This window comes from Oreochromis aureus, linkage group 22 (assembly GCF_013358895.1).
Source record: "Oreochromis aureus strain Israel breed Guangdong linkage group 22, ZZ_aureus, whole genome shotgun sequence".
NCBI classification, from domain to species: Eukaryota; Metazoa; Chordata; class Actinopteri; order Cichliformes; family Cichlidae; genus Oreochromis; species Oreochromis aureus.
In genome coordinates, this window is record NC_052962.1 from 38,147,972 (window position 1) to 38,164,978 (window position 17,007).

General features: G+C 42.4%; 1 protein-coding gene across 2 annotated transcripts in view; it reads right to left on the reverse strand.

The window, feature by feature from the left end:
• Positions 1 to 4,882: 4,882 nt before the first annotated feature.
• LOC116317227 (venom phosphodiesterase 1) overlaps positions 4,883 to 17,007 on the reverse strand; it is a 58,367-nt gene continuing 46,242 nt past the window's right edge. The window contains exons 24-26 of one of the 2 annotated variants that reach the window (XM_039605140.1): positions 10,850 to 10,982; positions 7,320 to 7,476; positions 4,883 to 5,771 (exon numbers count right to left, since the gene is read on the reverse strand). In XM_039605140.1, the coding sequence (XP_039461074.1) occupies positions 5,598 to 5,771; positions 7,320 to 7,476; positions 10,850 to 10,982 (464 nt within the window). In that variant the 3' untranslated portion in view covers positions 4,883 to 5,597. The remainder of the gene's footprint in view (positions 5,772 to 7,319; positions 7,477 to 10,849; positions 10,983 to 17,007) is intronic. The other variant, XR_005609749.1, reaches the window with a different exon arrangement.

Genomic DNA, 17,007 nt, shown 5'->3' on the forward strand with positions numbered 1-17,007 from the left:
CCAAAATCTACAGTGAGCAAAAAAAGGGTATTACAAACAAAAAAGAGGAGAATATTAGAAAATAGTAGATATATTAGATAATAGACACTGAAAACATGAAGTGAGATACACAAGCTTAAAGCAAATCCTAAGTAGGAAGGTGACATACAGGAAGGGAAAATGCTAACAAGGACTGAAGAGATCAAAAATGGAGTTATCAGGGAGAAAGGAAACACCTGAAAGACAAGACGCAGCTAAAACAGCTAATTAAGCTAGTGACCACGGAAATAAAGTAGAATACAGAAGACAAGGGAAAATGATGATGGCCGCCCCTGCTCGAGCCTGATTCTGCTGGAGGTTTCTTCCTGTAGAAAAGGAGTTTCTCCTTCCCGCTGTCCCATGAGGTTGAGTGATTGCTGGAGGTTTTTTCTCTCGAGCATTATAGGATCCTTACCCTATAACCTAAAGCACCTTGATGTGACTGTTGCGGTGACAATGCCAAACAAGTTTCTTTGGACCTGTTCTGAATATCCCTGTAATTACTGAGGGTGTGTTGTTGCTTTTTGACTTTGTATAGACTTTTTGTAAGGAAACTTGTAGGGTCTCATGGTGTAATTAGCTAAACAGTACAGTTAAAGTCTAAATTGTATGAGTGGCTTAAAGGTAATGAGATAGAAAACAACCCTTCCCAGAAAGAAACCTAAGAAACACTACTTAAGAAAAATGACTGCGACTGTGAGACATTGTTTATAGGCCACTGAGTCAAAAGGATTCAGTTTCAGCATTTGGTAAAACCTAATACCTCAAGAATTAGAATAGAATAGATAACAATGTGATAAGCATATTTTTCCTATATTAAATCCAGAATTACATTTTAAATCCTGCTTCTTGCATACAAGGTCTTAAATAATCAGGCCCCATCTTATCTTATGACCTTATAGTACCATATCACCCCAGTGGAGCACTCTCAGACTGCTGGCTTGTGGAGCCTATTATATTTAAAAGAAGTATGGGAGGCAGTGCTCAGCTTTCAGGCCCCACTTCTCTGGAACCAGCTCCCAGTTTGAACTTATGAGACAGACACCCAATCTACGTACAAGATTAGGCTTAAAATTTTCCTTTTTGACAAAGCTAATATTTAGAGATGGATCGAGTGACCCTGAATCCTCGCTTAGTTATGCTGCAGTACAATTAGGCTGCTAATGCTTGAGCATTTGTCCTTTTCTCACCACCTTTCACCCACCATGTGCTTAAACAACACTCTGGATTTAATTATTAGTTATTATTAATCTCTGGCTTTCTTCCACAGCATGTCTTTTGCTTCAAAGGAAGTTTTAACACGAAGGGGTTTTTCCTTTCCACTGTCGCCAAAGTGCTTGCTCATAGGAGGTCGTCTGATTGTTGGAGATTCTCTGTATTATATTATTTACCTTACAATTTAGAGCACCATAACATAATTATTGTTGTGATTTGACACTATATACCGTATTTTCCGCACTATAAGGCGCACTTAAAATCCTTTAATTTTCTCCAAAATTGACAGTGCGCCTTATGTATGATTTCTGGTTGTGCTTACTGACGTCGAACCAATTTCATGTGGTACACGCGCTTAGAAACCTTTCAAAAAATGTTTTAGTATGACTTTGGTAAGCTACGAAGCCACACTGCTTGATGGATTGTTGGAGCATTACGGTTACCGTAGTCAGGAGCCTGGCAGAGTAATCTGGGTCCTAAACTCCGTCAGCTTCAGGTCCCAAAGTCAAACGAACACTGCGGCATCACTGAGAGTCACAAACTGTCTAAATTCTTTCATCTTTAATAAAATGATCAGCGTTGCTGCTTTACCAGGTGTAACAATGAACTTTAACATCCAGGCATCCATGAAAACAGGATTTAATACATTTAACAGAGTTAGAAGTTAGCAGGAAGTTAGCTCGCTAGCTTCCACCTAAACATGATATAGCATGTTCTGACTGAGAGATTTCTGAAACATTCAAACGTACAGCTCTGCTATCACTTCAACATAAATGAAGACAGAAAACTAAACAGCTGTGACGTTTGTAGGGTTACTGAAGTTGGGCTAGCTGCTATATAATGATGTGCTGCATTTGTTTATTTGTTTATTTATAAGGAAACCCATTAGCTTCCACAACAGTGGTTGCTAGTCTTCTGGGGCCCTAACCATCAAATACAATCAAATAAAATATTACACAATAAAGTGGATGCAAAATAGACAATTTGTCAGGTCACAACAAACTTATTACTTGAAACTTATTAACTTATTTTGTGCTAAATTAAGCTAGTCTTGGGTTCTAGAAATCGGGCAGTGATTATCTACAAAGTAATTCCATCCAAATACTAAAGACAATCAATTTTGAATGGTACTGTTAAACCTTAGCAGTTAATTCAAAAGAACCTATTTTTGAGAGCTACTTTTAGCAAAAGCAACATATTTAAATTCAAATCATTGCAGCTTAAAATTTGTTTAATATTGCAAAAATCACAAATTTGAAATATTAACAACATTGTAAGAATAATACATAAATATTATGCATAGAGTATTCGATCACTTACATTGGGTTCTCAAATTACGTTTGCATAATGATATGGTGTCTTTACTGACAATAGGCTCTCAGGACTCATTCCTTAGGGCAGTATCATCATGACATCATTTACCTTGTTTCTGTCCACTGTAATGTTCTTTCAAAGGTGCTTGTGCTTTTGTTATGGGGAAATACCAGCTATTTTACAGCACCAGTCATTCAGTGACTACTTTTGCTTTTACTTGCAGTCTTATTCACACATTCGCAGAGCTGTAGAGTAATCCATCTTCCTGAGAAATTCACTGTGATGACAGTAGCAATGCTTCAAAGGCAATAATAATAATGACCAGCACGCTGGTCACTGTTGATGTACGATATACCAGTAAAGGTTATTTCAAGTCACTGTCACCACTGACGTGTGCAACTCCTCCACACATTACTGTCCTTCACTAGAAGACTGTCCTTGTACTTTTGAGAACAGAGGACAGTTTATAAGTCTGTGAGCAGGAAATTACCGTGTGTCAGTACCGATGAAGAGTGGAATTTGGATGACCCACTGTGCCAGTTAGGTAGGAACACCCCTTCATTTTGATGGAGCAGGTGAATAAACATCCAAAACCAAGAGAACTGTACTGTGTCATCAGCAAGGTATCAAGCTCCAGAGTTTTTATCCTGAATGCCATTTTTATAGTTTCTGGCCCACAAATACAGTGAATAACTTTATTTAGTTGTTAGGCCACTAATCACATCCTTGCCCTGAGCCTTACATTTAAAAATGTTATGCGCATCAGCAGCAAAATGTGCATGCTGTGGTTGTGTTTCCTGTAGAATTTATTGCAAGTTGGACATGTGTGGTATTCGAGGTGTGTCACAAAGGTTTTGTCTCTGAATGAAAAATGCTTCAATTCATATTTAATTTTATTTAATTTTCTTTGTTGACTTGGATTTATCGGGAAGAATATTTCATGGTATCAGCATTACAGGTTTGTGCTAGTCATAGACAATGTTTCATCTTCTCCGTCTCTGCTATTCTCTTCCAAACAGTTGAGGTAGACCGTGACCCACCCCCGAAAGGTTACTGAGATGACTTATTCTATGCATGAAAGGAGTGAATGTAAACCCTTGTTGGGTTTTACGCTTTCCAAAATATATGTCTGCTTCTACCCCAGAGCTTAGAGAAAGGAAACACAGAGGTGTCCTGTGTGAAACTTTGCTTTTACCGTCTTTAACTTTAACTGTTCCCTGCAGGTGGCCTAGTGGGACTGTTTACCTAGTGGGTCATTAATTATGGAAAGTAAAATCAGGTGGAAATTTAAAATACTTACCTGACTGTAAATCTTATAGTATGATACACCTACTGATCAGTATTGTGAAAAATGAAGAAATACATACAAATAATGGAAGCCCTTGAGTAAAATCTTCAACATTTATCAGGTTTGTGTGAGCTAAATTAGTTTAAGTCTCATTCCTCATATTTTGCATAGATTGTATACAAAAGTTGGACAGCCACTGTAATAGATTTGAATGTAATGTAATGTAATGAAGCTTTCAACTTGGCAAACTACACTGTAAAAAAAAATTGTTGCGAAAACGTAAAAACTCAAGGCAACCCACTGCATTTACGTTTTTAGGTTCTGATGGATAACTTATAATTTCAAGTTTAGGAGAAAAGTTGCTTCAAGTAATGTTTTTGTGTTTACAAGACTAATAACTGCTTTTTCTCAACTCATATTTTATTGTCCTTTTCCAAAAAGAAAATGAAAGTTAAATTTGTGTAATAAATGTTACTCATCCAATTGTAAAGGTGTGGTATTGTCAGACAGAATACCAAACATATCTTGATTGATAGTCACTAACAAACAGATCAAACCATCAGATGGCAGGATGTGAACTCTTCGAAAAGGAAAGGAAGAGGACTTTATTTGTGGCTGAACGTTGTCAGTATGTTACAAATGGCTGATCTCAAAACATTGTCAGTGGTGCAGTTGTGTTTGAACACAATAAAGTTATTTGAAAATCAACATTGTGTAAACATTCATTAATACAACAGGGAGCACCTCATGAAAACTATAAAGGATACTTTTTCTAGACTTTAGGAAATTGATTGGCAAAACAAAAAAATATATGTTGTGTAAACTTTAGGAATTACATTGGTAGAACGATAAAATATGAGTTGAGAAAAAGCAGTTATTAGTCTTGTAAACACAAAAACATTAATTGAAGCAACTTTTCTCCTAAATTTGAAATCATAAGTTATCCATCAGAACCTAAAAACGTAAATGCAGTGGGTTGCCTTGAGTTTTTACGTTTTCGCAACAATTTTTTTTTTAACAGTGTATTCCCATCAATAGACAGGATACAGTTTTGAAGCAACTGGATATTTGACCATATTTAGACACTGGAAGCTACACTGTTGGAATGTGCACTTGGAATGTGTTGAAGTCTATATATAAAAGGCGCCTTGACATTACCTTGTAGAGACACATTATTAATTTTTGGCTATGTTTTGTGCCATTTTTACAGGGAAAAAAAACTTGGGGACGTATTTTCTTTCCTCCTAGAATTATGAGCAAAAGAGTCTTTCAGTCTGCTTCACGAGACAGAACAAGTCACTTGGATGAGCAACGGAAGGTTTCTCGCACTGAAAACTTCCAGATCAACAAAACCAACTTTTTGGGGATTTCCTCACCTGGAAGATTGAACATGTAGTCAGTTTATCCCAATAACAAAACCCCAAATCTCTGCAGGGTAGATAACACTGGTGATAGGAGAGAATACAATACTGTATATTCTAAATGACTCTTCTTTTAGGATCAGTACCGATGTTTTTTTCTGTTTTGAGAAGACCAAATGACAATGTTAATTCATTCAACTTCTACTTTATTTATTGACGAACTGATGAAAGATGAATTTTAAAACTTGGGGAATAATGAATCACAATAGCAACTGGAGTAAAAGACAACTAAATGAAGAGATTACAAATAAAAGTAAATAAATAAGGTTACTTGGAATGTTTACCCTCAGAGCAGTGCTGCCAGTGTCATGACATGATTAAAGGAGTGCTTGTGGGTTATTTTATTGTTTTCTGTAAATGGCTGCTGTGGGGCGGGTCTTCACCCTCAGCAGCTCTGGGACTGGTCGATTGCTACCCTGGTAAAAGTCCAGCCCTGTGAGCCACTCAACGTCCCTGACCCGTGCCTGGTGGAACCACATGTGATCTTCAACCCACTGAGATTCTGCTTCTGTACTCTGTAGAAGTAAAATGGCAAAACAATTAAAATCATAACTTTGTATGGATGCCATTCACCATGTTTATGAACAGTGTAACTGTTTTGAATATTGTTTGCGGTAGTTGTGTACCAACTGTATCAACACAGTGTCTTTGCAGCCATACAAGCTGTCGATTAAAGCTTAGTGAGCCGTGATGACGATGGACATCTTTGACAACAATACCTTATATGTTCATTAATTTATTATGGTAATCCATCAACACTATTTTACTGTATTGAATTAAAAGAAAGTACTTAGTACTTTCAAGCTATTCAGAGGGTTGAGGGCTTTGGACACTTCTGGGTTCTTTCATTCATCAGTCAGTCATTCTTTGTTGCCAACAATCTTAGAGTAGGGTTCTGTGTTCATAGTCCATAGCTAGTGGGCTTTCAAAATAACTCAACATAAATCGAATGAATATGACTTGTCAGTAAAAAGTACATTTACACAACTTGGGAGCATTTCTGCCAGTAAAACAAACAAATTGTTTCTATTATCTTTGGGAGATAAAAGCTTGTAACACATCATGTTACTCCATCACAAAATCACTCACTCCTCTGAGGCACAAGACCTGCTTGAACTCATATTAGCCAGCTAGCAGAGAGCTAGCTATGCTAGCTAACTAGCATAAAGGAATATTTAAGCCAGTTCTTGATATTGAGCTGATTTCGGACTCTGAACAGCTGGAATCAAACATCTTTCAGGTGTTTGTTCTTGTTTCTTCTTTTAGTATATTTGATTAATGTGAGCTACTTCCTGCTTCCCTTTCGCCTCAAGGGGTCACCTCAGAAGGTAGAGCTGCATATTTCACTAGGCAGATTTTTACGTCGAGGCATTTTAGGCTCAAACCACCGATCTTTTGCCCGTTAGGCGAATATGTACACCACTACATTACAGTTTGTCTGACTTATGTAATCCAGTTTACCCTCTTATTCTTCTATCTTTCCTACACATGCACACGTTATGTGAAACACTGTATATGTCACACTTTACATAACAAATCCATGTACAAAACATTAAAAATATACTTATATGTGACTATATTTTAGTTTATCACAGAAACACACATTGAGTGCTATATAAAGGTTATTTTATGGAAAACAATGTGACACTTTGTCCTGTAGCAGGAAACGTGGGAGCCAACGACAGCTTGTCTGCCAACTTAGGCTGATTTTTCCTGGTATCTTGGCCAAGACTGGTAAATGTTTATAAATGGAAATGATTGAAGAAGAATGAAACAAGAAAGAAAAGGGAACTAAAAAAAACGTGACTAAGTTTCAACCAGCTGTAACCATTCACTCATCGTACCAATAAACATGAATTTTATTGCCATAGCAAAGTGTTATCACTATATGGGAACAGAAGACAATGGAGCCTTCTGAATGGGTTGGGTGAGATAGAGTAGACTATCTTTAGGAGTCAGTTTCACATTGAGCAATACAAACAGTTTCAGTCATTTTTCAGGCTGTGGTTGCTTAAAGTGGGTATTGTTTTATCTTTGAAAAACTATGGCATTAGGCCACTTACTTTGCAACTTTCCAGGTTGTCAGCTCTGTGAGGCAGGAGAAAGGACACAGTCTGCAGCTCGCTGTCACAGGAAGTCACGCTTTGAGCAGAGTCTCTGCAGCTGGTCAACACAATAAAGTAGTGTGTGGGGATGGAGATGTTTGTATCAGGAAGAAACCTAGAGTCAGACAGAAATTCACACAGTCATTATCAAGCTGATTTTATAACAACAGTCACTGTTGATCTATGCAGTGTGAGACAGAAGAGCTCTGTTGTGGCGGTCACACAGGATTACCGAATTCCATTTAAATTACGGTTGAAATCTTGGTCTCAGATACAAGCCTGAGCTATGAACAAAAAACACAAAATCCTACTGCAGAACAAGTAGATGATGCCACTTCATGAAAACCTATTAGGTCGTCAGGCGCTTACTGTGTGTAGTCCACTGCAAAATACGCTATGTTTGGAGTTTTATCCTAAGTTACCTAAGGTTTTATCTCCTTTAACCTATTTTCCATAAGCAAGGAAAGAAACATTGTTTGAAGAAACATTTTCCCAGCTTCTGACTTACTACCAGCGTGTTATCAATGCCAAGGATCAGTTAACCGACAGAGCAGAGGCTCTGCTCTGTGGTTTCCTTATCAAGCCGTCTTTTTTACATCCATCCTACATGGTGTCGGAGACAAGTCTGTATTTTGTGGTGTCACACTTCTCCACAAGATCACATCACCACATGGTGATTGTCAGGCCTCCTTTGTTACCTGCTTATATTAGTGCTCTTCAGTCTCTAACTGATATTGTCTCTGACCTCTCCAGTTGCGAGTATGGATTTCATCTTGGAACCCTGCTTGTGTGGAACTCATCTAACCGGAGGACCGTGGGATCATCTGGCTGCTATTACCAGCTCCGGTGTGTTTTCCTTGGAAGGAAAGGACTTATTTGTTCACTTCTTAATTGCAGATTCTCTATCTGGATTCCCATTTGGAAATTCACATTCCTCCAAAGTTTTTCCGTGTGCTTCCAACAAATAAGACTGTTGCAGTCAAGAACAACAATCACTGATTCTTCTCACATGGACCTCAGTTAACAGTATCGCTCTTCACTGGCAGAGCTGATGGTTGTCTCCCTCTGTTGAAACCACTCATCCCTTTCAGTTACTACTTGCTTTTGCCTGCCTTTCAATTAACACGTAAACATTGGTAAAAGTTGCTGGAGCCTATTTTTTGAGTCTGCAAGGGAAATTACTGTGTCACAGCATCACCACTGTAAAATACAGTTCATTCATTACCAGGTTTATCAGGTAAGACCCACGCCGAGAGCATTACAGGAACATTTAAAATATTTTATTTAAGTATCTTTGATTCCAGCTGTTCAGCTATTTGGAAACAAAGAAGAAAAACTAACATTGAGACTTTATTTCATTGTTATGTGACTTTAGTTTTACTGCATTTGAAACATCCATCCATCCATCTTCATCCGCTTTATCCGAGGCCGGGTCGCGGGGGCAGCAGCCTAACCAGAGAAGCCCAGACCTCCCTCTCCCCAGCCACCTCCTCCAGCTTATCCGGGGGAACACCAAATCATTCCCAGGCCAGTCGAGAGATATAATCTCTCCAGCGTGTCCTGGGTCTGCCCCGGGGCCTCCTCCCGGTGGGACATGCCCGGAACACCTCACCCAGGAGGCGCCCAGGAGGCATCCTTGTCAGATGCCCGAACCACCTCAGCTGGCTCCTTTCGATGTGGAGGAGCAGCGGCTCTACTCTGAGCCCCTCCCGGATGGCCGAACTTCTCACCCTATCTCTAAGGGAGAGGCCAGCCACCCTTCGGAGGAAGCTCATTTCCGCCGCTTGTATCCGCGATCTCGTTCTTTCGGTCACTACCCACAGCTCGTGGCCATAGGTGAGGGTCGGGACGTAGATCGACCGGTAAATTGAGAGCTTCGCTTTTACACTCAGCTCCCTCTTCACCACGACGGACCGGTGCAGCGTCCGCATCACTGCAGCCGCAGCACCAATCCGTCTGTCGATCTCCGGCTCCCTTCTCCCATCACTCGCCAACAAGACCCCGAGATACTTGAACTCCTCCACTTGGGGCAGGAACTCATCCCCGACCCGGAGTGGGCACTCCACCCTTTTCCGGCTGAGAACCATGGCCTCAGATTTGGAGGTGCTGATCCTCATTCCCGCTGCTTCACACTTGGCTGCAAACCGTTCCAAGGTGAGCTGGAGGCCATCACCTGATGAAGCCAACAGAACCACATAGTCTACAATGCCACCAAAGGGGGATGGACAACTTCGACAAAGTCACAGGGTCCTACAGCACCAATCGAATGACTGCACGCCAGCCATTGGTCATCTTTTACAACATGATTCATGTATCTGCCTACAACGCATTTGTCATTTGGACGGAGAGCTTTCCTGAGTGGAACGTGTCAAAGCTGTAAAAGAGGCGCATCTTCCTCGAGGGGCTGGGGAAGGCGCTTGTGGTACCACATATACAACGGAGGCAGCACACACCAAGGACCCCAGCTGCTGCAGCTACAGTGAGGGAGATCCAGGAGAGGACTTTACCTAGTACACCAGTGCGTGAGGTAAGTATGTGTGTGTGTGTCTGTGTGAGAGTATGTTTCGTGTGTCTTGGGATCAGCAAAAAACATAGTAGTCACCGTCCTCTTCTTTCTAGGTCTATGCTGGGCGGAAGAGAAGGAGGTGACAGGTCTGCAAACCATCTGATGATGTCAAGACAAGCATGACCTGTAAAAATGTGCAAAAGTCATTTGCACAAAACACTCTGTGACAACATGTCCCTCATGTGCTGTGTAGACACATACACAAAAATGAATAGGTGGAAATGAACCAGGTGCATTTCTGGTTGTAAAGATTGCATAGTGTGTACTATCACAACATGTGACTACAAGTCACTTGTGTGCTGTGGAGACTCACAGACACACACACACACATTGTGTTCATATTGCTAATCTCTTATTTAGTTCCTTTCTAGATCAAAAACAGCGCTATAATAACGTTTAGTTTCAATACAAATTGTCATGTTTGTGCTGTGGCAGGCAGAACGTAGGACCCAAACGCACAACTTGGAACGCAGAGGGATGAACTAAAAGAGGCAGCTTTTATTGAGCTGTGAAAACTCGGACGCCAAAATACAGGAAACAGAGCATAACAACTGGAAACTAAACTTGGAAACAGAGAACAAGGAACTAAGAAGCTAGAGCTGAAGAGTTTAACAAGTTCCAGTATAATCCAGGAACATGGAGGAGACACACAGCACAGACAACACAGGACTTACATACACAAGCACCACTACTGATTAGGAATGGATGGTGTGGATTAGCACAAGGCCAGTTGGTTTCTGTCTTTTTCCTAAAAAGCATTAAGCTATTTGCCTTCCATTCAGTTCAATCACAACTCAGTCTATATTGATGGAATTTTCTGATAAAAGAAGGATAAATAATTTTTAAAAATCAAGACGTGTCTTTCTGTAAAGCTCAAATGTTCAAATGAAAATATTATCATTCGACTAGAAATAAAACTTACTGCTGGATCTGATCCGGGGTGTCAAATTGTCCGTCATAGTTGTAATCAAACACTGGACCCATTACCACATTTATGCCGTTATAAATGGAGGCATATTTCTTAAGCAAAGTGTTGTGGAAGTAGTCCCAGATCTCTGAAAAAGAAGAGAAGATAGAGAACTGAACCGAAGGCACAAAAGGAGAAAATGTAATTTTTTCTTAGTCTCGGTCGTTGTGAGATTTTCTTTTGTTTATGTTTTTTGTTTATTGGTTTGTTTTTGGATGACTTATGTCTTTGTTTTGGGGTTGGTTTTTTTTGCAATATTTAAAGATTGCTATTTTCCTTTGTCATTATTACTTCCTCCAGCAGTCAGCTTGTAATCTAAGTTAATTTACTGTGGTTACATTCTAGATGTATCCAAGGGTCTTGGTTTTATGTAATATATATTTATCCTGTTTTGTTACCTCAGCCGTATGTTTGTGTCTGCAGTGTTGGGAAGGTTACCACTACAGATTACAGAATACATGCCCCAAAATGTATTTTGTAACGTATTCTGTTACGTTACTCTGATTGAATAACGTAACGGATTATGTTACAAAATACATTTCGTAACGTAACGTATTGTGAATACTTTGGATTACTTAATATATTATCAAGCTTTTTTTCTCCATACCAATACCAACTAGCTGTTTCAATCTTAATATAAATGAGTAACAGTAGGTGGACATTAGGTAAGGCTGCACTTTTTGCAGCGATCTCGTATAGAAAACTATTCCGCGCGTATATAAAACAGGTCCGCGGCTCCGAACCGTAGTAAAGGGACCTCTGGCTAATACGTCGGGTTCGTGTAGCTGAGAACTAGCTTTACTTTGTTGTCTGGGTCAACTTTGCTAGTGAGAGACAGAGAGAGGCGTTGAAAGGCTGCTCCAACAGAACTTATTGTTTCAGAGGAAAACAGGAACACAGTGTACAGTTGAGTCTTAATAGCTTACTTACAGCTGGGCTCGTCAGGCACTCTGTTTGGCTGCAGTGGTTATTATTATATTTACATGCTTCCAGCTCCCGTTTCTACTCGGTGACAACTCGCACTTTTCCGCTCTCCTTTCTCTCCCTCCCTCGCTCACAGACACATAACGGGTATGGCAGTCCATTCCCCCTGCAGCACGGACTACACTGCCCACGAGGCTACATTTAGGGCCTGTAACACTCTGCCTATTGCCTTCATATTAAATCATTTTTTGAATCATTTTTAAAAATATTTCTTCACGTCATTAGTAGAGGTGACATTGGTGCAAGATTGAGCCCCAGGCATTAAAGCCTCTTAATGCGTGTTTTGTTTGGGTTTCCACCAGCGTGGAATTACCAAAAATAGAGAGGACAACAGGAAAATACCGCCGTGTAATCCATTTATTTCAACAAAGTAACTGTATTCTGAATACCACCTTTTTAAACGGTAACTGTAACTGAATACAGTTACTCATATTTTAAATACATAACTGCGGTACATGTATTCCATTACTCCCCAACACTGTGTGTCTGTCTGTTCTCTCTGCGTGCTGTCTTCATGTCTTTGTGTCAAGTTTGTGTTTTGGTGTTCTGTTTCCTCCTTGTAACTTGCGCGTTTGTTCGTTTGTCTTATCGTCTGTAATGATCCCCAGCTGTGAACCCGTACAGTCTATACTCTGTTTGTCTGTCCTCTTAGAAGATTTTTATTGATTTCCAGGACTTCATGTGCAGCTACACAAGATCTCGTTAAAGGCTGAATGAAAATAATTGTTTCTTTCGTGCTGTCTATGAGGCAGAAGAGATTAAAGCAGAGACTTTGGTTTCCGACTCCAGAGACTTAAAAGACTCTGTTTTTTGTTCCTGAGACAAGAGGGAGGTTTTGGAGACTGAGATGAACAATAACAAAACTATCAGAGCGCTGTGTCTTGCAGACCCCAAATCAAACATTGTCCGGTGTCCCAGAGATGGCCCGTGATAAAATGCTTTCTGACTGTTCTGTTGCCTGAGTCAGAACAGCGGCACTCTGTCTTCCACGCTGCTGCCTCAACCTGAGCCAGAGGGTCCTTAGAAGATTTTGTCTGTGAAGGTTCTCAGTCATCCAGGTCATCGTAGTCAAAGGAGTTTGCAAAGAAAAGCGTCTGGACTTCTTTGAGTTGCTTGAAGACGTTTCACCTCTCATCCGAGAAGCTTCTTCAGTTCTAAGGTCAGATGGCCGAGAGTCCCAGATTTAAACCCAGTGGGAGTATCCCCCCAAGGAGGGACAAAGGACCCCCTGGTGATCCTCTAATCACATGCGCCAAGGTGTGAAAGCGGGTGTGGGACCTAATCCCAGCAAGCGTAGAAGGCGACGCAGGGAGAGAAAGCAGAAGAGGGGATGCCGGTCGGGCTCAGATGCTAGGCTACGCAAACAACCACACCGGCCAGCACTTCCGAGCCTTTTCCTGTCGAACGCCAGATCTATCACCGACAAATTAGACGAATTGGAGCTACAGATAGCCACCACGAGCTTTGCACGTAACTGCAGCATTATTCTTATTACGGAGTCGTGGCTTCACCCGCTGATTCCCGACGCTGCAGTTGAGTTAGCAGGCCGCACGCTACATCGGCACGACAGAAACAGCAACTCAGGTAAAAGCAGAGGAGGGGGGCTATGTGTTTACGTGCATAACGAGTGGTGTTGTAACAGCAGGATCATTCACACACACTGTTCTCCTGATTTGGAGGTTCTGGCAGTCTCGTGCAGACCTTTTTACATCCCGAGGGAGTTTACTGTAGTTATTGTGATAGCTGTTTACATACCGCCGGATGCGAACGTCGGCACGGCTCTCAGCCTCTTGCTTAACACCATTAACAAACAACAGCTTGCCCACCCCGATGGGGTTTTTATTGTCGCCGGCGACTTTAACAAAGCGTGCCTAAAGACTGTGCTTCCTAAATTTGTCCAGTTTGTGGACTTTGCTACGAGAGGAGAACACACCTTGGATCATGTCTATTCAAACATCAGGCATGCTTTCAGAGCGACACCCCTCCCCCACCTGGCTGGATCTGACCACCTCTGCATGTCCCTCACCCCACCTACACCCCCTGCTGAGAAAAACAAAGCTCCAGACAAAGACAATAAAAACCTGGCCTGAAGGAGCCCTCTCTCAACTGCAGGACTGCTTCTCATCTACTGTATGGGATTTATTCTCCAGCCACAACCTCCAGGAGTACACAGACACTGTACTCTCGTACATCAGGAACTGTGTTGATAATGTCACCATCAACAAAAGGGTCAGGGTGTTTCCAAATCAAAAACCCTGGATGAATAGCGGTGCAATCCTCCTAAAAGCCGCAACACTGTCTTCAAGTCAGGGGACAGGGCTGCGTACAGGGCGGCCAGGGCAGACCTGAGTAGAGGCATCAGGAAAGCTAAGGCTGCCTATAGGAGGAGGATTGAAGATCACTTTGCTGACAATGACCCCAGAAAAATGTGGCAGGGGATCAATCACATTACCAACTACAGAAGCAATAACCAGGCGACATCTAGGATTGATGCCTCGCTGGCTGAGGATCTAAATCGTTTCTTCGCCCGCTTTGAGACGACCAGACCCTCAGCTGTCACACCACTTCCACCCGCCCCCAGCACCGGCACACTAACACTTAGGGAGCATCAAGTGAGGTGTGCTCTAAGGTCAGTGAATCCCAGGAAGGCGGCAGGTCCTGATGGAATACATGGAAAGGTTCTCAGAGCATGTGCTGACGAACTGACCGGAGTCTTCACTAAAATCTTCAACCTTTCCTTGTCATTAAACACCGTCCCGCCCTGCCTCAAAACCTCCACCATCATCCCCATCGCCAAGAAGACAGCTGTGGACAGCCCAATTGATTACAGGCCTGTTGCACTTACGCCTGTAGTGATGAAGTGCTTTGAGAGACTGGTCTGTCAGCACATCAGGGCCAGTCTGCCTCCCACTTTGGACCCCCACCAATTTGCCTACAGGACTAATCGATCCACCGAGGACGCTATCACCATAGCGCTCCACACTGCGCTGAGTCACCTGGAGCACAGAGGAAGCTATGTGAGAATGCTCTTTCTGGACTTCAGCTCAGCATTCAATCACATCATCCCAGAGATCCTGGTCCAGAAACTGTCTCACCTGGGACTCTCCACCCCCATCTGCCTCTGGATTAAGGACTTCCTGACAAATAGACCACAGTCTGTCAGACTCGGCCCCCACCTGCCCAGCACCATCACACTCAGCACCGGGTCTCCACAAGGATGTGTTCTGAGTCCCCTCCTGTTTACGCTCTACACATCCGACTGCTCCCCTACCCATCTCTCAAACACCATCTTAAAGTTTGCGGATGACACCACCGTGGTTGGACTCATCTCAAGGGGGGATGAGTCGGACTACAGAGATGAGGTCAACAGACTGACTGAGTGGTGTTCAGTTAATAACCTCCAACTGAACACCACGAAAACTAAAGAACTTATCTTCGACTTCAGGAAGGGCAGAGCAGACCCGGCCCCACTGTACATTCACGGGAGCTGTGTGGAGAGGGTACACTCCATGAGGTTTCTGGGCGTGCAGATCTCTGATGATCTCTCCTGGACTGCAAATACCACGGCGGTGGTAAAAAGGCCCAGCAGCGCCTCCACTTTCTGAGAGTGCTCAGGAGGAACAACCTGGAGGAGAGGCTGCTGGTGACATTCTACAGAGCCACCATAGAGAGCATCCTAACGTACGGCATAACAACATGGTATGCAGGGTGCTCAGTTGCAGACAGGAAAGCACTGCAGAGGGTCATCAACACAGCCCAGAAGATCACTGGCTGCTCTCTGCCCAGCCTGGAGGTCATTGCAAACTCGGTACCTCAGCAGAGCTGGCAATATCATCAAGGACCATTCTCACCCCAGCAATCAAGTGTTTGAACTATTACCATCAGGCCGACGGTACAGGTCACATAAAACCAGGACAAACAGATTCCGGGATAGCTTCTTTCCCAGAGCTATCACCGTAGTAAATAAGCATAAAAACAATTGAAACTGCTTAGCTACACCATACTGTCACCGTCATTTATTATGCTGCTATCCATACTGTCATTATATTAATGCTGCTATCCTGTATATATTGTACTTACTATTGTTTGTTTTAATGTACCTTTTATATTCTACATTTATATTTATTATTGTATTTTTGCACCAAGGGAGTGGCACTCCAATTTCGTTGTACCCTGTACAATGACAATAAAGGCTATTCTATTCTATTCTATTCTAATCAGCCGGGGTTTCGGGTGAGCTCACTGTGAAACCTGGCCCCACCTTGTCATGTGAATTCCTGAGGTCAGATGGCCCAGGATGTGAGTGGGCGTTAAGTCGTCTGGGGAGGGAACTCAAAACTGGATTATAGATGGCAGACAGTTGGTGTCGTAAACCACCGCCTCTGTTCAAAGATGGTCGCTCACAGTGGACATAGATGGCCTCTTTCACTCCTCTTTCAAACCATCTGTCCTCTCTGTCCAATATGTGAACATTGGCATCCTCGAAAGAGTGACCTTTATCCTTAAGATGCAGATGGACTGCTGAGTCTTGTCCCGTGGAGGTGGCTCTTCTATGTTGTGCCATGCGCTTGTGAAGTGGCTGTTTGGTCTCTCCAATGTAGAGGTCTGGGCATTCCTCACTGCACTGTACAGCATACACCACGTTGTTCAGTCTGTGTTTTGGAGTTTTGTCTTCGGGTGAACCAGTTTGTGTCTGAGTGTGTTGCTGGGTCTGAAGTACACTGGGATGTCGTGCTTGGAGAAAACTCTCCTGAGTTTCTCTGATACACCGGCTACATAGGGGATGACAACGTTGTTGCGTCTGTCTTTCTTATCCTCCCTCGCTGGTGTCTGATCTTCTTTCTGTGCCTCTTTGCTGACTTTATGAACGCCCAGTTAGGATAACCACATGTTTTCAGTGCTTCCTTTACATGTGTGTGTTCCTTCTTTTTCCTTCAGGCTTAGAGGAACATGTTCTGCCCGGTGGTGTAGGGTCCTAATTACTCCAAGTTTGTGTTCCAGAGGGTGATGGGAGTCAAAGAGGAGGTACTGGTCCGTGTGTGTGGGCTTCCGGTAAACTTCGATGTTGAGGTTGCCATTCTCTTCAATGTGCACAGCACAGTCCAGGAAAGGCAAACAGTTATCCTTAG